The sequence below is a fragment of the Eubalaena glacialis genome, chromosome X (assembly GCF_028564815.1).
Source record: "Eubalaena glacialis isolate mEubGla1 chromosome X, mEubGla1.1.hap2.+ XY, whole genome shotgun sequence".
In the NCBI taxonomy this organism is placed as follows: Eukaryota; Metazoa; Chordata; class Mammalia; order Artiodactyla; family Balaenidae; genus Eubalaena; species Eubalaena glacialis.
This window is the reverse complement of record NC_083736.1, coordinates 18,380,139-18,405,351: the sequence shown is the minus strand read 5'-3', so window position 1 is coordinate 18,405,351 and position 25,213 is coordinate 18,380,139. Positions and strand designations below refer to the sequence as shown.

General features: G+C 38.3%; 1 protein-coding gene across 4 annotated transcripts in view; it reads right to left on the bottom strand.

The window, feature by feature from the left end:
- CNKSR2 (connector enhancer of kinase suppressor of Ras 2) overlaps positions 1–18,573 on the bottom strand; it is a 258,137-nt gene extending 239,564 nt beyond the window's left edge. For all 4 annotated transcript variants that reach the window (XM_061177887.1, XM_061177888.1, XM_061177889.1 and 1 more), the window contains exon 1: positions 18,379–18,573. In XM_061177887.1, coding sequence (XP_061033870.1) covers positions 18,379–18,442 — 64 coding nt within the window. In that variant the 5' untranslated portion in view covers positions 18,443–18,573. The remainder of the gene's footprint in view (positions 1–18,378) is intronic.
- Between the last annotated feature and the right edge of the window lie 6,640 nt (positions 18,574–25,213).

Below are 25,213 nucleotides of genomic sequence, written 5' to 3'. Positions count from 1 at the left end.
AATGGCTGAAAAATGAAATTTCAATGATCATGAACCTTTTGGTAAAATAAAGATGAGAAGTATGAGGAACCATGATATGCAAGGACTACTACTGAGATGAGGCTCATGCTGGTCGAGACTTAGCCAGGGATGGTGGAGCATCAACAGCAATGCCTTTAGGACTTTTGTATTGGCCTTCCTGCCAGGAAGAGTGAGATATACCATTCTAATAATTAGGCTGAATTACTTAAGTGATCATTTGACTCACATAAGGAAAAAATTGGAGAGAAAGGCTCCAATAAAGCTGTTAGAGAAGTGGCTACACACAAGACAAAGAAGCTAGTAAGAGGAAAAGCGTTTCCAAGAGAGAGCCAGCCACCTGAAATCCATACTCCAAATACATTTTAAAATCAGTATAATCTTCTTTGTTTTAAGGCAAACATATGTGAGCTATATCCAGCAATTTATTTCTAAATTGGAATACTTAAAAATTCTTTTCCATAAATATCATTTAAAAATCCTGTTCAGTAATTAATAAACTATTTTTGCCAGTGTCAAAATGTTACTCCATTTCTACTCGGACTACATGTTGACTATTCTTCAGAATTCCCTATAAAGCATATTTTCCTTACCCTCATTTTCAGATAAAGAAACGGAGGGCTTGAGAAATGAAGAGGCGAGTTAAACACACACGACGGGACAGAATTTAGGTTGGGTCACAACTGGAGAGACTTCCAGTTCCAACTCAGTACTACAGATAATTTGTATTGTCTTCTACATACAGTGCTTCCTACTAGATATTTGTCCCTTTAATCTTTTTTTTTATTCATCTGTATGAAATGTAGAGATGCGGGAAGAGAGGGGTACAGTAGGGGAGTGAGTCCTTTGGCATGGCTACAGGTAATAAAGATGTTTTCAGCAGCCTTGAAAGGCATCATCTGGCATTTTTATTGGGGAAAGTAGAATATTAAATTCATGGCAGCCTACAAGACAGTGGTTACTATACAACGATTACTCTTAATTAACTTCTCTGAAGAACTCATGTCCATCTGCACTCTGAAAAAGCTTCCAAGTCTACTTCTTGCCATCTGTATTTCATAAGTCATGCAAATCACACAATTTGCTTCTAACATTCTGTTTTTAATTATTCTGAGACTGTATTACCATAATAGCTAGTCATCCTAAATCTGTGTACTTTTGTTATGAAAAGTATCATTGGAAAGTTGTGAAAACAATTTCAATCTAAATGTTGCCCACCTACCCTGGGATAGATTCTATCCTGGGATAGATATGGGAGAATCTTGGAAAGTCAACCCATCTTTTCCAGTCACATATTCAAAGACAGCTTCAAATCCTTGATATTTAATGTACAATCTACACAGACTTTTTTTTTTAAGATGTCTTTAAATGCAAAACATTCTTACCTTACTAAAACAAATCAAAGCAGAAAAAACCAAAATAAACTCTCCTTCATTCTTGTGAGCATACCTTAAGAAATGCCTTGTACAAAAAACAGAAGTATTTCATAGAGAACACGTTAATGCATATCCAGGCTGATACTCAGAGCATGAAGTCAGGACAAGCCAGGGAGGCAATTCTAAGACATTCACATCAATATCAGCAGAATTTCACACTTTCATAGAAGTGGATTAATAACAAAGAATCAAATAAGATGAAATTGTGATCCATATAACATTTCAGTTTATTGTGGCGAGAAAAAAACCCACATCAGGTTAATGCGTTAAATTCCCGGTCACAATTTTATCTACTTATTACCAGAGCCTGTTCCTTTTAGAATTTTCACGCCAGTAAACTAGAAAACAAGGAAGATAATAATAAAAAAGACACAGGAATAAAGCGCAAATATTAAAGTAGTTCTGTTTTGAAATCAAATATAATTTCTTAGAGATGTGACCAAAGGAGGTATTGAGTTACAGCCACTCTCATACCCAGAACTCAACTACTAAACACACTACATGACCCCATAATACAATGAAAATAAGGTGCTACATTTAGTGACAAAAAGAAAAATGCTGACTTTCTCGTAGAAAAGCAATGAGAGAAGTTCATTTGGTTATATTCCATTTCAACATATCTGCCCTAGGCAAATATCTTGCCTACGTAAATACGCATGCATATTTATATACACGTTTATATATTCAGCCTAAAATCAATTATTATAAACCACATTTATTTGCTCAAAAATGTTCACGCCTTGTTTAACATTCCTACACAGTGTCCGCAGGAAACAGAAACTACAATCAGAAAAAGTGCTGGGAATCAGGCTTTGTTAACAAGGTTTAGAATAGCACACTCTTCTGTCCAAGAGTTTAACTGCAAATCTGTTAGCAGTGAAGTAAAATACGTAAGGAGATGGAGCTAAATTTTGGTGGTCTCCACCCTATCCCATGTACATTCAGTTTCCTTAAACACATTTCCTGATTAGCAAAAAGTTAAAAACAAAAGCTAATCAAGTAAATGATTAATTTCAGTTGAAGGGAAACCAGGTATGACATTCATTCAAAGAATTATTTTTTCACATGTGGAAGAGCATGAGGTTTACACAGGAGCGAAGAGGTAAGGCAGAGGTTCTTGCTGCCAGGCCAGGGCCAATGTTGTCCCTTGGATGCATTTTGAGTATTGTGAGGAGTTTCAGGTTATCACAATGATCGGGTTACTGAATGATTGCTAGACCAATGAATGCAACAGTCCCACACTGAAGAACTGCCTGTATCCCACATGACTTTTTTTGTTTACATTTGAAAGAGTTTATTATTAACACTTACAAAAGTGCAAACCTAAGTTATTTCGCATGAGATATTGCTTACATTTTGGTATAACCAAATTTGAAAATAAATTTAACTCTAATTTTTTTATTTAAATAAACTATTTCAGAATAGTTTTAGGTCTACAGAAAAGTTGCAAAAATAGTACAAAGTTCTTGCATACCTGTCATCCATATTCTATTATTAACAGCTCACATTACTGTGACACATTTGTCACAACTAAGGAACAGCACAGGTATATCACTATTAACTAAACTCCACACCTCATTTTGATTTCACTAGTTTTTTCCTATCAGGCTTTTTCTGTCCCAGAATCCTATCCAGGACACCACAATACAAATAATCCTCATGTCTCCTTAGCCTCCTATGGCTTGTGTTTCTCACATTTTCCTTGTTTCTGATGACCTTGACAGTTTTGAAGGAGTACTGGTCAGGTATTTTGTAAAGTGTCCATAAATTTGGATTTGTCTAATGTTTTTCTCCTGGTTAGATTGGAATTATGGGTTTGGGGGAGGAAGACCACAGAGGTGAAGTGCCATTCTCACCACATCATATCAAGGGTACATGCGATCAACATGACTTATCACTGATGATGCAAACCTTGATCACCTGGCCGACGTAGGGTTCACTAGGTTCCTCCAATGAAGTTATATTTCCCCTTCCCACACTCTACTCTTTGGAAACAGGTCACTAAGTGCAGCCCACAATCAAAAAGTGGGGAGTTAAGTGTCACCTCCTTGAGAGGAGAGTATCTACATAAATTATTTGGAATTATCTCTATGGGAGATTTTTCTCTCCTCCCTCATTTCTTTCTTTATTCAGACATTTATTTACATCAGTATGGACTCATAGATATTTATTTTATGCACTGAATTAAAATCCAATACTATTTTTGTTGCTCAAATTGTTCCAGCTTCAGCCATTGAGAGCTCTTTCAGAATGGTTTCCAAGTCTGTGACGTGCCCTCATCATTGTGTTTTCTGAGCACTTCCTTACTTTCTGACACAAGATGCTCCAGACTCATCTTAAATTCTCCCTTCTCAGCTCTAGAATCTGCCATTTCTCCAAAAAGCTGAGGTTCCTTTTAATATGACTTTTAAATGTTCAACAGGAATTATTAGAGTGACATATCAAATGAGTCTAGCCTGTTACCTGTTCTAATACTCATTTTTATTCCAGTGTCTATCAATTCATCTGCTCTTCCATTTTCTTGTACTTATAGAATGACTTCTGAACTTACTGCTTGCTTGTCTTAAATCCAGGTATGCTCATTATAAGTAGGCAAACATATCAATTATAGTTTTTTATAGTACAGTTATTTTAAGCACCTACATACAATAGAAACCTATCTTATTTTTAAATTATTTTCCCTTTTTATTACAATAAAGGCATTACAGTGACTTTTTTAATAATATGAGGTAGGTTTTATTATCTATGAATTTTATTTCAAGAGACATTAAATAATGTCTGTCATGTAAAGCGAGTACTGAGTCCAAAAGGATTGATGTAGGAAAAAAAATAAGGTAGACTACAATGTGTGGGCTTTATTTGGATCCTGATTTAAGGAAAAAAGAGACTGTAAAAATGTTTATGACATTTATGAAACTAGAAATTTTAACTAGATATTTAATATTAAGAAATGAATTTTGGTATAATAATAGTGTTGTAGGGGTGAGTGTGTGTGATGTATATATTTTTAAGTTCTTATTTTTTAGAGATACATAACCAGCCTTAATTTTTTGTGATCTTATTACTGGTACATCAGTAGGAAGAAAAACGTTAGTAGATCCCTAGGTATTATTTTGCTGTATTTATTTTCTTTTTTTTAAATTTATTTTTTATACAGCAGGTTCTTATTAGTTATCCATTTTATACATATTAGTGTATCCATGTCAATCCCAATCTCCCAATTCATCCTACCACCACCACCACCACCCCCGCCACTTTCCCCCCTTGGTGTCCATACGTTTCTTCTCTACATCTGTGTCTCTATTTTTGCCCTACAAACTGGTATTTATTTTCTCTGTGTGTGTTGGTCACAACTGTAAAAACAAGCTGGCAAAAAGGTCTCATATGAAAAAAAAACCCCTCAAAATTAGAAAACATTTTGTTTGAATATTAAATTAGACACATCTTAAAATTAATGTAGATGGAGATTCATTATGTCATCATATTTAAAAGTCTATCTCTTACCAGACCACTTATCAACACAGGATGTCAACAACTTTTTCAAAAAAAGTGATGAAATTCTCAAAAACATGCCCAAACAAAATTAATTTTAATTTGTATGGATTTTGAAAGATAATGAGCACATTACGAGAGAAAAAGTGCTTTACAGAATCAAATGGACAATGCTAAGGCAACTTCAAAATAGTTGGTAATTACCACAGTTCACAGTTGATGTTATTTTTTAAATGTCTATTGTCCTGGCTATTGTAGCTTTCATAAAAAGTGAGAGATTTCAAATCATTCTCTCCACAACCAAAGAACAATTAAGTTGTTTTCACTTATTTTAAAACTTCCAGCCTAAAGCAAACTCACCTCAAGTCTATTAAAGGAAAATAAGGAGAAACAGAAAATATCATGTGTTTTTACTCTGAACAAATCTTACTTTAAGTTTCAAAAATACATGCTAGCATATATATTTTAGATACACAGGCAAAACCATGTGTACCATTTTAAAACATTATGTGGATGTAACTGTACCTATCATTACCATTTTACAAGTACTCAATTGATCAAACATCTCTAGCTCAACTTGACCACTCTGTATCTTACGATTTCACAATAGTTTTTTGACAGATAATGATTAAATTTTCTCCAGCATATACGTTTTTTGTGTGATTCACTATGCTATTGTATCATATCACAATTTGGTCTACGATAAAAGAATTTCCAAACAAAACAAAATAACTTGGGGAGAACAATTACCATTTACTAGGTAGGTAAGGGTTTCCAAGCTATAGAAATGTACTGAATAAAGTCTGCTGTTCAAAGAAACACTAATGAAATGTATTGCAATAGATAGCAATGCTAACCACTACTAGGTAAATATAAACAACAGAATATAACCAAGGCCCTTACAGGTGTACCTCATTTTATTGCACTTCACTTTACTGTGCTTCGTAGACATTTTGTTTTTTACAAATTGAAGGTTTGTGGCAACCCTGCATTGAGCAATTCTATCGGTGACATTTTTCCAAAAGCGTTTGTTCACTTCATGTCTCTGTGTCACCTTTTGGTAATTTTCGTAGTATTTCAAACTTTTTCATTATTATATTTGTAATATAATCTGTGATCAGTGATCTTTGATGTTACTACTGCAGCTTGCTGAAGGCTTAGATGACAGTTAGCATTTTTTAGCAATAAAGTATTTTTTAATTAAGGTATATACACTTTTTTAGACATAATGCTATCGTATACTTAATAGACTACAGTAGTGTGTAAACACAACTTTTATATGCACTGGGAAACCAAAAAATTCATGTGACTCACTTTATTGCAATATTCGCTTTATTCCCGTGGCCTGGAACAAAACCCACAATATCTCCAAGGTATGCCTGTATTTGTAGTAAAATGTTAACGCTCCTTAGGAACATCTATTATCAGGCACCATTACCTTTGGGGGGGAGGGGATTTTTAAATTTATAAGTGCATATTAAATATATTTTTTAAATACTCTAGGTGTTTATTCATACTTACTGGAAGTATCAGTTCTTTTACAAAATTTTTTTTTATTATTTTTTATTGAAGTATAGTTGATTTACAATGCTATATTAGTTTCAGGTGTACAACACAGTGATTCAATACTTTTACAGATTATACTCCATTTAGAGGAATTATAAAATAATGGTTATATTCTCTGTGTTGTACATTACATCCTTGTAGCTTATTTTAACTTATACATAGTAGTTTGTACTTCTTAATCCCCTTCCCCTTCCCCATCGGTACCTCCCCCGGCCCCTCTTCCCACTGGTAACCACTAGTTTGTTCTCTGTATCTATGAGTTTGTTTCTGTTTTGTTATACTCATTCATTTATTTTTTAAATTCCACATATAAGTGAAAACATACACTTTCAAGTAAGTCGTTCTCTGTCTGACTTACTTCACTAAGCATAATACCCTCTAGGTCCATTCATATTGTTGCAAATGGAAAAATTTCATTCTTTATTATGGCTGAGTAATATTCCATTTTGTGTGTGTGTGTGTGTGTGTGTGTGTGTGTGTGTGTGTGTATGTACATATACCACATCTTCTTTATCCATTCATCTGTTGACAGACACTTAGGGTGCTTCCATATCTTGGCTACTGTAAACAATGCTGCTATGAACGCTGGGGTGCATGTATCTTTTCTAATTAGTGTTTTCATTTTCTTCAGATATATACCCAAGAATGGAATTGCTGGATCATATGGTAGTTCTATCTATTTAATTTTTTGAGGAATCTCCATACTGTTTTACATAGTGCCTGTGCCAATTTACATTCCCACCACGAATGAACTAAGGTTCCCTTTTCTCCACATCCTTGCCAACATTTATTATTTGTGGTATTTTTGATGACAGCCATTCTGACAGTGTGAGGTGATATCTCATTGGGGTTTTGGTTTGCATTTCCCTGAAGCTTAGTGATGTTGAGCATCTTTTCATGAGGCACCATGTACTTTTATTAGCAATCCTTTGAGAACAAAACATCTCAGAACTGGGCTGGTAGTAGTAGTAGCCTAAAGTAGATCTTTTGCCTAGGTCTAGACTCAGAAGAGGAGAGCGTCAAACTCCTGGAGTTCACTTCAAAATAAGAAAGATGAGGGGCTTCCCTGGGGGCCCAGTGGTTAAGACTCCGTGCTTCCACTGCAGAGGGCACGGGTTCAACCCCTGGTCGGGGAACTAAGATCCCCATGCCATGCAGCATGGTCAAAAAAAAAAAAAAAAAAGTCACCAATACTATAGTTGTATGTGGCATTTTTGTCACTGGCCAAAGTCCTATTTTGAGCGGAAACGCTTTACCACCAACAAACAACACACACAACACACACACACACACACACACACACACACACACACAACACACACCCCTATAGAGGTCAAAAGAACCCAATGACCACAAACCACCTTACCACACACTAAAGAAAGTAGGTCTGATGGAGAGGACATCAACATCTTTGCAAATGTTCCCAGAATTCCTCTCATGTCACAAGAAAGAAAGGCAAGGTAAGCATATTATGTTTTAGAACCAGTTAGAAATTCATTCAAATTCTGCTTCTTCCACTTAATATTTATTCATTCTTCAAAATATTTGTTGAACACCTGCTTGATAAATATTTGGGTATACAGGACAAGTGATTCAATGTTTCTAAGAAAAAGTTTCTTCATCTGTAAAACAGGGATAATTCCAACCTTTCAGGGCTAGGATAAGTATAAGATGACGCAGGGAAAGCACCTAGCACAGTACATGGTATATAGTAAGCAGTCAATAAATATTATCTATTAACAGTTCTGCCTCTGAAGATTACCAATAGAATGAAACTTCTTCCTTAATTAAAAAAAAAAAGCTGACATTTATCATGCACTTGCTGTGTGCTAGGCATCGTTTTAAGCATACCATAACCCTATGAGGTAGGTAATATTATCACCCCTATTTTACAAAAATGAGAAAACCTGGCAAGTTACTTAAACTCTCCCTCACTAAGATCACACAGCTAGGAAGTAATGGAGCCTGGATACAATTAACACAGGCATCTGATTTCAAAGTACTCTTTATTATATACTAAATGGTGCCAATTTTTAAAAGGTAGAAAATTCAGAAACTTTTAAAAAGTCAAGTCTGAAGATAATTACGTATAAACTTGAACTATGTTCTTCATCCACGAAAGTGTAAATCCAATCCAGTAGGCAGAAAAAAAAGAGTTAATGTTCAACCTAATTCCATCACTGAACAGCTGTACATCTCTGTTGAGCTGCTTAACTTCTGTAACTTACCTGTTAAAGGGTGTTAACAACTGTCCCTTATTTCACTTTTAAGTACTACTACTACTAATAGATGTGAAATGCATGAGACCTTTATAACATGGGCCAATGAGGGGAAGAACCAAGCTGTACTACAGGATGTTTGCAAAAATATTCCAAAAAGTCAAAAAACTGATTCCAACCAAGTATGCAGAAATTCTAACTAAAAATATAACTCATTTCTAGCTTGCATATTTTCACTATGGAAATGGCTCCTGGCAAAGTACGATACTTGAAAACACCGCATCCTCCAGGGTCAAACAATTTCTTTCCAATCTTAATTACATTATTAGATTGATCAGCAAGCCCTTTCTTCACATATCAAAAGTAAAGTTCAATAGGAACCTACTCAAATTATCACAAATCCCAAATAAACAGAATCTGAATTAACATGCTTTTACCATAAATAGACTTAAAACATTATGTCTAGGGACAGATTAGAAAGAAAAATTATCTAGCTCTAAACATTCCATAGAATGAGCTTCTCTCTGCTTGTCACAATTCAACATCAAATTGAAAGCCTCTGGTCTGACAGCTGCAAGGCAAGGTAGCAGCCTTCTAGATAAGCAAACCTGTCATTAATTTAATGCAACGTTGGCGCCAACAGAGACTGTCGCAAAACTCACCATGTCACCAATGCAGAGGGAAATGGGGAAGGAGCACCTGCCTTGCCATCCATATGCTGGCTCGCACCACACTGAACTTGGTTTCCACACAGGCTCTGGCAGGCAGGGAGGAAAACTAGCAACTGGACTACAATGTCTATTTTGAGCACCAGTAGCAACAACTCTACAACTCTTTCTCTTTTGTATGTATTTTTAATACCTCAGTACCTTGTTTACACAGCCAAAATATAAGTGAATTACACAAAATTAAAATATGAATTTTCTGCTCAGCCAGGTGAAAAAAAATCACAAGTCGCCAGGACTATCAAACATTTTGAAAATAATATGGATAGCTGAAATAAACTCCCACATACACATATAAAACATACCAAAATTATAACAAGAATTCAGCTAATGCTGTTGAAATTACTCATTCAGCATAATTACTTAAAACCAGTATTTCAAAGGTTTTTTATTAATAAATTAATTAGAAGTCTAACATCTTGCTAAAAAATAGATTCTTTCGTAATCTTTGTGTAAACAAGTTGGAAAAAGTAAAATCCAGGATCTAAGTCAGCCTTCCATTGATTTCTTGTAGATATTACTTCAGAAACCATGTTGCAAGCCCATTTTAAAAATAGCAGATATGGCTGAAACAAAATAAAAAGTTCAAACAAACAAACAAGAGGATATTGGGTAACACTTTAAAAGCAAGTAACAACGCAGTTTCTTCCTATCTATCATTTTATCAGAAGACTATCTAACCTACCTAATAAGACTAATTTCCAAGAACATTAATGTCAAGTAAATATAAAACAGACAAGTATGCTACATTTGATATTAGTTATGTAACAGTGTTTTTACTGTGGCAAACTAGAATACATTGATGCCATTGTGAGTTTTGGTTTATTTAACAAATCTTGGTTTTTAAAACAATTTTATGTTGTGACAAAATATTCAATAGATGAACACAGAAAACTAAAACAGCAGTTATTGTACTTTAGTAAAATTTAAAATTCAATAAATTTATGCAAATACCCACAACCCTTTCTTTCCTGAAATTGCAAGAATAAGATTAAGATAATGAAAACTTCTATTAGAATTAATGACTGTAATTTAAATTGAAATTGAACAAGAAATTAAATACATCTTTCAAGTTAAAAAAAATTCTAGCATGTTTAATGGTTATTTGTAATTCAAACCAGGGCACAATTGCAATCCACTGATTTGCAGTACTAGCTAGAACATTTAAGCCTGAAGGTGTTGTTTTATTAAGAGTTAACAGACAGGCAAAGTTATGTTAAAGTCTTAAAAATTTCACTTATTCTGATTTATGTTTTAACAATTCTAAATTTAGGGGGAGGGGCACACTTTATTAGAAAAATCTCTATAACATGCCTACTAGTGATTATCCAGTAGCATGTAATTCACAAAAAATCCACATGAGGCACCTGTATTCAACAAGTTACGCTTTACAGTAACTCTCTACATAGGTTCTTAATGAGTGCTCTTCAAAAATTAGTCCAAATAAATTTATATTTGGCTTAAAAAATTAAAACTTATTTTTCAAAATCAGAGTGAGATGAAGTTATATAAGAAATGCTGAATTAAGATGCATCTTTAAATATCTTAATTTTATTCCTATTAATAAAAATGTAAATTCAACATTAAATGTAATGAGAAGATAATGGTTCTCATTAAGCTAACGGGCTTTTTTTTTTCTTTCATTTTATCCTCTATATTAACAAATAAAGGGCATTTTCTTCTCACAACAGAAAAATACATTTTAATTTCTTATATGAACTTTATTTTCTTTACTTTTTTAAGAGGAAAAATGTAAGGCCTTTTTTTCAATTTCATTCTACCATGCATTCCAAAATATATGGTGTTCTTTTAAAAACACCAAAATGAAGAAACAATTAGAAAATTTGTATGAAAGAAAATACTTAAGAAAAGGGGTATGTTTTAATTTTTTAAGTAGAAGTTTGCCTATTGTGTTGGCCTATGAAATGACATCAGCAAATAATATTTATAGCATAAACACAGAAGTGTTACAGATTCACTGAAATTACTAACATTTCTTAACAAAATGAATCTACACCATGATTTAGATCATTGAATTGGCTAGAGAGCAACACAACTATGAAAAACGGACAAAGCAACCCTACTTACACTGTATTCTGGCACACAGTATACAACTTGTCTCTGAAGTATCCATTAGGGCATTATAAGGGACTTTACGTGCATCGTCATTTAGGAAAGCAGATTTGTCGACAGACCAGTAATCTGTGAATAAATTTATTTATTCCTTTACTCAACAAATATTTCCTAAGTGCCTACTTTTCACCAGATACTTTCTTATGCACTGTTATGCAAAAAGATGGGTTCCCTGCCCTCATCAAATAATCATACAAATCAAGGTAAAAAATAAAACTGGCAAATGGAACAAAGAAGATATACACGGTACCAAGAGAGTGCATAACTGAGGATTTGATGTGATTTGGGGATTCAGGAAGGCTTTTCTGAGGCAGAGGAGGGAAGGCTTGAGATCTGAAGGATGAGCAGGATTTAACTGGGTGAAGAAAAAGTGCAAAGGCTCAAGGGCTGGGTAAACAGGACTGAAAGAAGGCCCGAGTAGCTAGTGCTAGCAATGAGGTTTACCTCACAGGCAACAGCCAAACCTTCCAGGGTCTTATAGGCCATTTTAAGGACTTTATCCTAAAAACAGTGAGAAACCATTAAATTTTTTAAGCTGATGGGGAGGACAGGATTAGATGGGAATCATTCTCAAGAAGTTCATCCTGACCACAGGTTTATGGATCAAACAAAGTAAGATGCTGTAATTATCATGACCTTGACTGAAAAGATAATATTTTATCCTTTGCAAGAGGAGAAAAAGAGGAAGCAGAGTACATAAATTTTACCTTTTCTAAACCCAACCACCACTTCTTAAACTTTTCCACTGATGTATCCATAATTGCTGAACACAGTGTACTCATAACCCTGGGAGGTCTGGGAAATGCAGCTTTAAACAGCCTGCTGCAAGCCTAAAGTTCCTGTTAAGCCTCTGGTCTCATCTTTAAAATCATGCCAATTTTGCTTTCTATACCATGAATATAATATCTATGTTTATTTTAATATAAAAATAATACTTTAAAATACTTAGCAAAAATCAACTTTTTGGCTTTTGATCATTTGGTTTTCACAACCACAGAAATGTACCATTTTGGGTAGCACAGGCCTATGCTATGCATGAAAACTGAATTCACTCACTGAATGCTATTCAAAACAATGAGCCTATTCTTCAGCCAGACACTAATCCATGACAAACTCATAAACATAAAGCTGTAGACTCCATTTTGTTTTTCAAATTACTTACCCTCCCTTTCCCCCACCTTTAAATTAGTACTGATGATCCATCCTTCTAGGACTCTTTAGAGAAGCTAATGCTTCATCTTTCACAATAAGCCTTGTGTGTGAGGGAAGTCACGTAGAAAGTTAAAGTCATTGAGAAAATGTTAGGTTCTAATCTGAGGTCACTCTGCTATGAATGAAAATGATAATTTATCATTGCTTTAAGAACAACATCAACATTTAAAAGCCAATCTGCATTCTTCATGTAAGAATTGGATCAGTAACATTCTAAATATCCAACAACATAATGTTAATGATGTAATTAATCTTCAAAATAACTCATTTTAACATTATTTCCAAATTATTCCTGAGAAACAGAAATGGGCTTATTTTTGGCAGCCAAAGTTTTATAATGTGGTATTTATTTAAACTCAGGACATGATGAGAGTTTTATTGTCTTTGTGAAATGCAGATTTGTTCTTGTACTTTTGTGCCACCTACTCATGCTCCTCCCTCACTTTCCCTGTACTGCCCACCTTTCTCTTTCAACCAGACAAATGTAGACTCAACCCCTCTGGTTAATCGCCCCATCTCAACTCTAGAGTCTCTTGCTCTGCTTCTACATTTAGAATACATCCCTCTTAGAATATACCTTAAATAAATAAACTGCTTAAACAGTTGCTCAAACCTTCCCCATGGATTCCTTCCTGACTTACTAAAATCATCATCTTCTCTTTCCATTGGTGCTTGTATACATATGCAAACTCTTAAAATTTACCAAATATACTAGTTGGTACCTGTCTCTGTCTTGGCATAGGTTTGCCAATGTCACTGCCATCCCTTACAGAGACTAATTTCTCCAAAGCAGGGAATTATTTAAATTCATCCATCAAAGCACCTTCCATGCTGAAGTACTAAGTAAATATCTAAGAACTAGAATACATCTACATAAATATACTCTTTTTTTTTCCTACTATGCACTACATCATGCGTGTTACCTTAAGGAGCAAATGTTAATGACACTACAAACAAAACGTTTCTTGTGAACTAAACTCTACATATCAAAAAGGTAAATTTCCTCTTTGTATAAAATGACAAGAATTCCTGTTCCAAAAATGTCAAATCCAAAGCAGGTGATTGTTGGTTACTATCTAGTCACGCTGCAATTGAGAAAAAAAACTAATTTTTCAAAAAGAGGTAATAGCACCAATTTAAACATTTAGCATATATTTTTTTCCCTTACGGTGTATACTTCTCAAGTTCCTGCCACAAAATTATTTCTGATCTCTCTCTCAAAACAGTTTAACTCGAAATGTTGACATTTTCCTTCACCTGATTAGGATAAATTTCAACTTCAGCTCTGGGTCCTATGAGGGGGAAAAAAATTACTAAAGGGCACTGTACCTGTCAAAACTGCTTTCCGTTATCAGACGCATTTTCCTTTAGAGCATGTAAGCTTTTATACTAAATAGACCTTATTTCATCACTGCATTTTCCTCTTTTTAGGGTTGCACGCAAAACGTTGGCTTTATCTTTGTTTTTTAATACCTAAAATAATGTATTTCATTTTCTGTCCTCAAGAAGGCTGAGTCATCAGGACAGAAATTAGAAGTCAGTGAATGCTTCTTAAAGAAAATGGTTTATAGTAAACAGGAAAGACCAGAGCAGTTAATTGTGGGATGGCTTCAGAGGCTATCTTAAAAATTTAGATGATTTTAGGAATCATAATAACATAAGAGTGCATGGAGCTAAGTCACAGAGACCATAAGAGAAGATCAGCAAAGCGGGGCCTGTCAGTTGACTCTGAAAACAATAATCCATTTTATTTGATCCAGAAAGGGATTAAAGATCACTGGAAAAAATGTCAGAAAGGGAGCTGGCCCCGGAAAATAACTTTATCTTCGTCATCTGGATATTTTGAAAGAATTTCAAAAGGCAGAAAAGGTGTGAGGAAAAAAACTGGAATTATTGGGTGTGACAAGGACAAGGAAAATTAATGATAAAATTAATAATAGGGGCCCAAACGTGTTCAAAGGTTTTTGTTATATTTCAGAAGGCAAAAAAAGTAGACTCAAGCAACTGCAGATTATGAAATATTTCCAGGCCCTGCAAGTGAACAGACAGGAGTTGAGAAATAATGTATTTTAGAGTAACAGACTGAGCAAAAATTAGAAACAGTTATTGGCCTACTTTTCTACCTATAGCTTTTCCTAATAACTGCTTTGCTTTTATTCACTGTAAAAAGGTTTATGTTTTAAAATTTTGTCAAAACTACAGGAGGACTGAATGCAATTTCCAACTGAAAAAGGTTAGTTCCAAGCACTAAATGATGAGTATTTGATTTTCTCAAAAAATATTTTTATAAAATTAATTTTTAAAATTAATTTTGAAGGCTATGAGACATTTCCAAATAGCCTGAAGTACTATCAGGATAATGTGGGATATAAATGCTTATTCTACTGACTCATGAGGAGTTCATATATTTACTGGAACTAACATTGACACTGTGTCACATCAAATTTTTACTGTCAGGAGAAAATTCAGTGAGTATTGTATTTCACAAATAGTGGAGTTGGGGGTGAGCAAAAAAAAAAAAAAAAAAAGGAAGTATTTCCTCATAGCGTTTTTTAATAATAATTAACATAAATTTAATACTTATGTGTCCCTCAAATATATTTTAATAAAAACTAATAAAGTGAATTGCAGTGTATATATGGTCCTTCATAATTAATCTTGAATATATTCTACCAAAGCTTAATAATCTTGCCACCCAGGTGGTTTTCCCTTCATTTCCCTCTCTGCTGACTGAGTTTCTATAGCACTTCTATAAACTGGAAGCATTAAACATATGGCCATGCTATTCTTATATGCGTAATGGTTCCTTTTCTGTTTAGTGAAGAAAAAAATACCCTAGAAAGAGCATAAAGCATATACCTTACTAAAGAGAGTTATAACTATCTACCATTGTGACTAGGTGAAAGCATATGCCATATATATGCTTTAAATGTTAAGGATGATGAAACTGTCACATTAGAAGCATGTTTTAAAGAACTCCCACAATGCTGCAGTTGTTCAAAAGTCCTGTTCATCCTTTGGTACTGCCTTTATAACACTATACATTATACAACACTAAATGAGGTTTGGCCATTCGAAAGCTACAGCCTAAATTTATTGACTTTTAAACATTAGTGCATCTGAAGAAAGGGTGAAAAGTATTTTTTAAATGTATTTTGTAAAGTTTATTTGGGGAAAAGGGTGGGGGGGATTAATTAAGCTAATAGTGTAAGTTACCTTAATTAAGTTAATTAATTTGAGGAAATGTTTGTTTCATCTTAGTATTTTTTTTAAACCTTATTTTCTGATAATATCTCAAATCAAATTTATATGAAGATTATGGAAATTTCAGCAGTAAGCAGTTTGGGACTTGAAGTATACAGATAATGACATGAGTTATTCTCTTCCAGTCTAATGTATACAAAGATACACAAATTCTGTCTTTTCAAATAGCTCTAAGATGCATCACCAACAGGTATGAAAATAAGTTATTCAACTTAAATATAACAATCACTTAAAATCACAGCTAATGATGTTAGCCCAACTCCAAAGAAGCTGCATTTTAGGCTGGAGAGATTTTTAAAGGACTAGTGTACTGAGAAACTAAAAATGTGTGTCAGAATATGTACATCATATGTTCTACGTGCTTCAGTGGACCTAAAGTGTAGAGAGTGGGGAAAGTGCAAGAATGTACTGGGAGGGTGGGAGGTGAAGAAGATGGAGTATGCAGCACTCACTACAAGCATCATGGGAATTTGTGAGAGGTAGTCTCTGAAGGTAATCTGACTCCCATGGAGCCAAGATAGCTTTTCTTTGAGTATTTCAGTAACAAGACTCAAACTGAAGTACTCTTTTAGGCAAATTCAAAGAAAGGGTTTTAATTAAGCATTCTTGCTTTTCGCATGTGCTCTGGCTCTTTCTTCCATGACTGAGAAACAGAGAAGACAGATGTTTGTCTGCATCTGACAATCCGAAGGGGGGAAAAATTGGTGGGAATCTAGGAGAGCGGAATTTCAATAGCAATATGAAAACAGAAGACGAAACAGAAAAAAAAAATGAGCCACTGCAGGACTTTGTCTTAGTCATGGCACCCATGGCACCTTAGCACAATGCACCGCACACAGGGGGGCAGTCGATAAATAATGAATTCGATTTAATTCAGTACACTCTCATTTGTACTGCGCTTTGCAGTTACAAAGCACTTTCCACATATTAGAAAAGAAAAACGAAATAAATGAAGAATAAAGGGGCAAGTAAGGGAATAAAAGGAAAGTAAATGGATAAAGGAAAATCCACAAGACAAGCAAGAGGCTGAAAAGGCTCGGGGGGAAAAGAAAAAAAAAAAATTGAGTTTCCCTCTGTCGTTCTCAATCACTTCCAATCACCCTACTTTCGTTCTAAAGTACCTGGAGCTTAGAAAGTCTGACTGCTAAGCAAGCCCTAAGAAGGGGCTCCCTCATCTTTGGAACGGCATTTGCAAATGATAAGCCTTTGGTCCCTGACTAATCTACCCAGAGTTTGTGCCTAGGAATAACCACGAGCAAAACTCTTAACATCTCCCAAGTGTGGCGAGCAATCCTTTTTTGTCCATCCCCTCCATCCCCTGTCAGCATTCCCCAAATCTTAGGAATCTTGGGGATGGGAGGGGGCGCAGTGGTCGTGAGGAGAGGGTCCTCTAACTCAGACAACAGACAACAGAGGGAGATAGTGAGGCAGGAAAGCCCAGGGACAGAGAAAAAGCCCACGTTTGAGATTAAGAGAGCGAATGTCTTTAAGTATGGTTATTAGAAATTGCCCAGGGGAAAAAAGGGGAGAGTCTTCAAGATGGAATAAATGAGGGGGCACTTGAATGTGCATCACCTTACACCTGGGGTCGAGCCCCCAGTAAAAAGCCTTAAGATTCAAAGCCTCAAGCGGCCAGAAGAGGAGGAGGCAAAGGACGCGGGGGGATGCACAGGAGGGAGCCACAGATACCAGCGCAGATGCTGTCCCAGGGGAAGCATGTTTTCCTCTCCCCCAAAGCAGCGCATCCCCCGAGCATCCTCAGCCCAACCTGGGGAAGAGGGGGAGCTCCCCGGATCCAAACCCCGGCGGCCGCGTCCTGACACCATTATGTGGGCTTAAAAGTTGCAGGGAGAGTTGGCGCAAGAAAAGGCACTTGGCAGGGGCGGCCGCCAAGGGGGCGTCAGGATTCCCAGGAACAAAGGGGCCGGGGAACGGGCGACCGTCCCTGGGGGCTCCTCCCTGAGGGGAGAAAGCAGGGTCGACACGTCCTCCCTGGGGGCACCAAGGGGAGCTAGGAGCCGGAAAGACTGACAGGGATTCCACCGTCCGGCTCCCAGCCTCCCATCGGGTCGCCCCGGCCACCCCCGCGCTCTCCGCGCCCCTCTCCGGCTGGGAAGCCACTGGCTGGAGACAATAGGAGACCGGGATCCCGAGCCCCAGTCAGCCCTGGAGGTTCCCCGCCGCCCTCGTTGCCCCACGATCAGCCGGCTGCAGCCCCGATGGCGGGCTCGGCCGCGGCGGGCGCCCCTTCCCTCCCGCGCGCCGGGACCCCGAGCCCCAGGGCCGCCTCGCCCTCCGCACAGCGGGCATTACCTTTCATCCAGTCCACTACTTGACTCGGAGACCATTTGCTCACCGGTTCCATGATCAGAGCCATGAGCACGGGGTCGGTTCCGCGCGGGGCGCGGAGCTCGGAGCTCAGACACAAAACGAACTCAGCAGCCCGAGCCGCCCTCAGGTGGGGTCCCTCGCTGGCCGCTGCCTCGTTGGGCGGGCGGCGTGGAGAAGGCGGCTTTTGTGTGTCGAGTCTCGCGGCTGCAGCGGTGGGAGCGGCGACGGGGAGGGAAAGGCGCCGGGGTCGCGGCTCCGCGCCGGGTCTGCTCGCTCCCCGCTGAGGCGGCGGCTGCTGCCGTGGCTCCGCAACTCCGCTCGGGTCTCCGTCCCTCGGGGCTTCAGTTCATGGCTTGCACTGCCGAGGGTCGCAGCGCTAAGGGAAGGAGCTGCCGCCACACGCCCGCAGCCAACTTGCCCGTTCGCCTCGTGCGCGAGAGTGAAGCCCCCGGCACGACCAGCAGCCCGGCGGAAATGACGAGGGGCCTCCTGCCACCCAAAATATCTCTCCGCAGCCCTCGGGTGCGGGGCGCGCGCACCACGAGCCCCCCGCCCGCTCGCTGCCGCGCGGTCCCGCCCCCGGGGCCGACGGCAGCCGCGCCAGGCGCGTGCGCGTGCGCGCGCCGGCACGAGGCCCGATCCCGGGGTCTGCCTGTCAGTCAGGCAGGTGCGGGCGGCTCGTAGCGTTGCGTTCCCGCCTCGCGGGCCGCCCCGGGACGGAGGCGGGCGAGGAGCGCGTGCGCGGCGGCGGCGGCGGCCGCGGCGGCGGCGCGGGTTCCAGCCTCGGGTCGGTCGGTCAGCCAGTCAGTCAGTCAGTCAGGTGCCGGCGGCGGGAGCGCGGCTCCGAAGGGCCTCTGAGCGGACGTGGCGGCGGCGGGACGGGCTGCCCACCAGTTGAACGCCGACTTCTGAGGCGGCTGAGGAGGTACCTGCGGCCCCGCCGCCGAGGGGTGGGGGACGCCGCTGAGTGCGGGGGTTACAGCGGGAGCCCGGGCTTTCCTCGCGCCCGCCCTCCCCGCTGCTGAGTGGGCTCCCGAGGTGATTCCCGAGCCCCGCGCACGCCCGCGGAGACGGAGGCGTGGAATGCCGCGGACGGGGACCGGGCTCCGCCAGCCAGAAACGCAGCGATGACGAGGCAGGAGGGCCGGTGCTGTCGGACCGCCCCCGGTGCTGCACCGGCCCTGGGAAGTCAGGCGCGGAGCCTGGAGCCTTCGAGCGCCGGCCGCGGCGATTCCGAGGGAGGTTCGGCCCCACGTGCCTTTTGAAGGGCTTGGTGTCGGGTTTTCGGCCAACTCCTCCGACGCTCAGAGCACCCAGTGCCCATTTTAGAGGATGTCCTTTTGTTTTCAGATATTCTTGTATAAGAACTGAAGGGTAACACTGGGCTTGAAAATGAGTGACAAAGTGTAAACAACATGGTTCTTCAAAACTCCTGTTCTTCCGAAATCTTACACAGGCTCCTGTGCAGTCCTTAGTAAAACAGACAGTTTGCCTAATGAGGCTCGATTTAAATGACAAATAATTCATCCTAGAATGTTTGAACGCAAAGTCTCTGCCACCGTTGTAGATGTTTTCTCTTTGTCATTCTTAAATAGCTCCACTGAGTAAAAGAGAAACTCATTTTATTTCTATAACCATTGCAATAATGGCAATAGGATTTGCCAGTTCTTGCAGTAACCCATTTTCTCTAGTTCAATTGCATGGGATGCAGAACTGCCACTTTTCTCAACTAACATGAGTTGACATCACCCCCACCTGCCCCCGCCCCCCCAACAAAGAGCTGAAACCACAGTAAAAATATTTTTGATCTTTTCAGGCTAGTGATACACAACAAGTAAAACTTAAGATGGCCTGTCTGTAGGCTTGTTGTTTATTTTTCTAATAATACAAACTTAAAAGTATATGAGAGATTTTGGAAAGAAATGTAGAAGATTATCTAGACAAGTCTACACTCAGACGGTACAGGTATAGCACTTTCCTTTCATAATCCAGACCGTGGTTGTGATTTACAGTTTTTTTCTTGGCTGACCAGGTGTGAAAGGTATTGTATCTTGGAGTGCCTACATTCCAGTGTTCTCGGAACATTGCATCAATATTTCTAGAAAAGCTCAATTCCAGCATCAGTACTTTATGGAGTAGCTTTATGTTCAGAAATGGAATGGATGCATTGTGAATCATTAGAGGTTGCAGTCACAGGGAGATGTTAAAAGTAATTTGATCAAAATAATACTGCTAATAATAACAATGAACACTTATTGAGCACTGTGCTAAGTACTTTACATATATTTTATCCTCAAAACAGCTCTATCATTAGCCACGTTTTACAGATGAGAAACTCTTGGCTATCACATTCACTTCCTATCCCCGGAGCCTATTACACATAGTTCAATAAATGTTGAATAAATTAATGAATAAAGCTTAAGGAGGTTAAGTAATTTGTCTGAGGTCATGACGCATGATTGTAGTACCAAGTTAAGGTGATTCCAGAATATGACTTTTAAAACTAGTAAAACGGTTTGTATCAGTGTCCCAAAATGAACAGTACTTTGGAAGGGGAAGGTCTATTGAATGTTAACTGAATATGTCTCATCAGAAAGTTAACTACAAAGGAGGCTAAGAGTCACCATGAGTGTGCCTGTGCGGTACCAACTGTGAGAATATAGGAAGTGAAGAAATTTGGCTGAAACACCAAACAGTATATCCTGACTGTGCTTGTATGACAAGCAACCAGACTACGTCATATTGCAAGCAAGCTTAAAGTGAGATATTGTTTGCATAATGAATGGAGTATCAAAACAAATGCCAAACACCAGGATGTGGTAAAAATAAAAGATAACGTATTTCATGAAAGACCAGTACCAAAGAAGATGGAAAAAACGGTCCTAGAGAAAGAGGATTTTGAGAATTACGTCACAGAATTAAGTTGTACATGTTCTCCTCCTATATATGTTACAGTAAGGAATTTATTTAATATAATCACCTGAGATAACTATTAGAAAAGTAATTGTAAAAACTAGGAATGACTGAGCCAAAATGTGAGTGTGGGGTTATACTATCTAATAGCGTTCACCAAGGCCTTAGGTATTTTTCCCAAGTCCTCCTCCCTGAGGTTTCCCCTACAAAACATACAAAACATCAAAAATTTGCCTTAGATTTGACAGTATAATAGGCATTAATTATTTCACTTAGTTTGTTAAGAACACAACTGACTTCACTCAGATAGTCTTGATTTGGGGAGAAGAAAAATAAAATGATTAAATCATCTTTGCCTTCACTCTTTTATTCTTAACTCCAAATGACTCAGCTAAATCGTTCCTGCATTTTTCTTTCCACAACTTTTCAAATAAACTGGCTTTTATATTTTTTTGCCTATTATTCACAATGTTAATGTCTTGACCCATTTTTGTTAGCATAACGTTATTACATACAAACTTCAACCTCTTAGTTTTGCCTTCTCTTAATGAACAAATCTCAAAGATTAGGGGAAAAGGTATGTTATCATAAACTACATATCAAAACAGTGCACTAAATGATATGTGACACATACTTCAACAGTCTAGATACAAAAGCCAAACTGATTCTTTGGAAGCAGACTTGGATTCTTTTTGGAAGCAGACAAAGGAGAAATATTAAACTGATTAAATTAATTGGAGACATAGAACTTGTGAGATGTTTGCAACCATATCAAAATAAACCACTTTAACGAGCCACAACTACTGAGCCTGCATGCCACAACTACTGAAGCCCACGTGCCTAGAGCCCGTGCTCCGCAGCAAGAGAAGCCACCACAATGAGAAGCCTGCATACCGCAATGAGAAGCCCGCGTACTGCAACGAAGAGTAGCCCCCGCTCGCCACAACTAGAGAAAGCCCGCCTGCAGCAACGAAGACCCAATGCAGCCAATAAATAAATAAATTAATTAATTAATTAAAAAAAATAAAAAATAAACCACTTTAAATCATCGTTTAACCCAATTGTTATAGTTTTGTCTTTTTTGTCTTTTAGACCTTCTGGAGTTCAATAAAAAATTAAAATCTCTTGACCAAAATATTTTCAGTTAAGATTTTGTAGTATATGTAATGAGTCTAAGTACTTCAGATATGAAATTTACAAAGGTTCTCTGACTAGAATCTAGGTGGTCAATGGATCTGACTCTTAGGGATGAGGGCAGATGGGGAAGGAGCCTAAAGCCTTTGTCTCTTTGGGGTCAAAGACAGGAGTAAATAATGTGAATGTTTCTTCTGGAGCTGCAAGTTAAAGATTTCTAACCTCCACATTTCTAACCTAGGTTATTTTTATAGGGGCCTTAATCTTCACTTCCTATTTCTTCTGCTAAGAAGCTTGCTCTGCATCAGACCTCAGACTTGCCAGGCAAGACATATTTTGATGTTTTTTAGTTATTTAACATTTAGACAAAATGTCTTGCAGAGCCCTTTCTGGTGATTTTCCCAGTTTGCTTAGATTGTGTTTTTGCTATAGCTCTCTGTTTAATGTTTAGATTTCTTGCTTTTTTAATGATTAATATATTATCAGAAATTTTTTTCTCTCTTTTATCTTTCATTTTTGAATGATTAGTGAGAAGTGACAACACAGAACAGCTGTGTGGGTCGTCCCTGTCCTAAAAGATAGGAAGGGATGGGAGCCCTCTTTTTTCCACTTAGTTTTGCCCAAACCTTTCCTATAATTCTAAAAGCAGGTGTTCTGTGCTGGCCCAGTTGTATACCTTGATCAGAAAAATGAGCTAGGCAATTCTGATAAGACTAGTAGTGATTAAACAAGATACAAGTTATTCTCAGGAACAGTATATAAAACTTGCTCCAGAGAAAGTTAAGCAAAATTTCTGAAACAATGTTTTTATTTTCTTGTAGTATAATTCAACTAATAGCTATGAGTAAAGAACTAAAGCCTCTGATAGCAATCTGTCTATGCCTCCAATAGTCAGAGAAGCAAGTAGGAAGGGATCTTTAACTGTAAATGGGCCTTCAAGTGTGCTTCTCTGGGCCAAACCTCCCTTTAGATTATCAGGGAGAAGCACCCTGAGACTATAATTAAATTAGTAGAATCCTTTCTTTGCTGTTCTGCCTCAAGGGTAAATTGTATTAAATCAAGCCATGTCCTTTCCAGACCAAGATTCACAGCAGTCATCTCTGAGTGAAGAAAAATTGGCTGGAGTTGAAGTTATCCCAATAGGGTTTTTTTTAGGGCTCTTTCCAGGTATTCCCTGCTGTTAGATTTTTATTAATCACAATCTAATAAAAATCCCAGAGCCCACCTAAGATTAGGAAACCTAGTTTTCTTAACTAGCCCTAGCCCATCAGGGAAGTTTCTGGTGCACTTAGCAGCCCTTAATGAAAAGCATATAAACTTATTGTTAAATAAACATTTTTTGAACACTACCAATGTGGTGGCCCAAGTTGTATACTTTAATCAGAAAAATGAGCTTGATTATGTGAATGCAAAGATGACCAAGATGCTCATAGACTGGTAGGGGAAACAGAAACATTCACAATTAATTTAATAGGATAATGTGATAAGTGCAATGATAGATGTGCCCCGTACTATGCACAGAAGGGTACCTAACAACTGGGAGGAAGACTATATGTGTGAGCAGTTACAGAGCACTATGTAGAGGTGCCTGGATGGCTGGAGTTGAAAAGCAAAGCAAGAGGTAATGGGAGATGAGGTGGGAGGGGTGGGCAATAGCCAGATCAGGGGGAAAAATTCAAACTAAAAGGTAACCTAAAAAGATAGAGCCATATAAGGATTTTAAGCAATAAAGTGACTTGGTCATATTTATATATTTAAGTTTTATATTGACTGACAGCCATGGAGAGCACAGATTTGAGAGGGACAGGATGGAGGGAGAAGTCAGTTTGAAGGATGTAGCAATAGACCAATGAAGAGATGTCTTGGGTCAGAAATAGATGAGTGGAGGTGAGGATGGAGAGAAGGGGATGAATTTAATAAATATTCAGGAGAACTTGGTGGTTGATTGGATATGAAAGGTTAGGAAAAGAGCAATATCAAGAATGATTTGCATGATTCTAGCTTTGGTGAATGGGTAAATTATTTCTTCTCCATCTAAAATAAAAAAAGTGGATTTGGAAGAGGGAAGTGATCTGAGATATTCTGTTGTGGACACTCTAAACATGAGATACCCATGGGACAGCTGAGAAGGGTTTTCTAGTAGGCAGTTTCTGCATTCACATATAAGGGCTGAAGATATAGACTTGAAAGTCACTACTAAAACAAGAATATGAATGAGGACCAGGAGAGTGTGAGATGCCCATGGAGGAAGCCCACAGAAGAGAAAGAGAAAAAAATTATAAGGAGAACCAAGAGAATGCAATGTCATGGAAACCCAATGAAAAAAGAGTTTCAGATAGAAAAGAGTGCAAAATTGTGTGAAATGCAGAAATGTTCCAGTAAGAACTGAGAAGAAAAATCTGGTGTTTCTGTCAGTTTAGATATCCTTCGTGGCCTTATTGATACCTGTGGAAGAACCGGATGTCAAAATGGGAAGGCTTGGTATATACGCCATCAACTTTTTCACAAGTTGGTTTTTCTTCTTCCTCATAACCCACCTAGGTGTATATCTTATTCAGATGTCTCCATGATGAATGGTAACAATTCTTCAGTTTACCACTACCACTTGCAATACTATTTTCTGATGAAATCCCAGGAGCTATTGATGATCCCTACTCTTATCTGATTATACTTTCACCACTTATAGAATGATGGCCCTTTTAACTAGGCTGACTTTGAAATCCTCACCTCCTCATCAGATTATAGGAGAACAGCTTTACCATCGCACTCT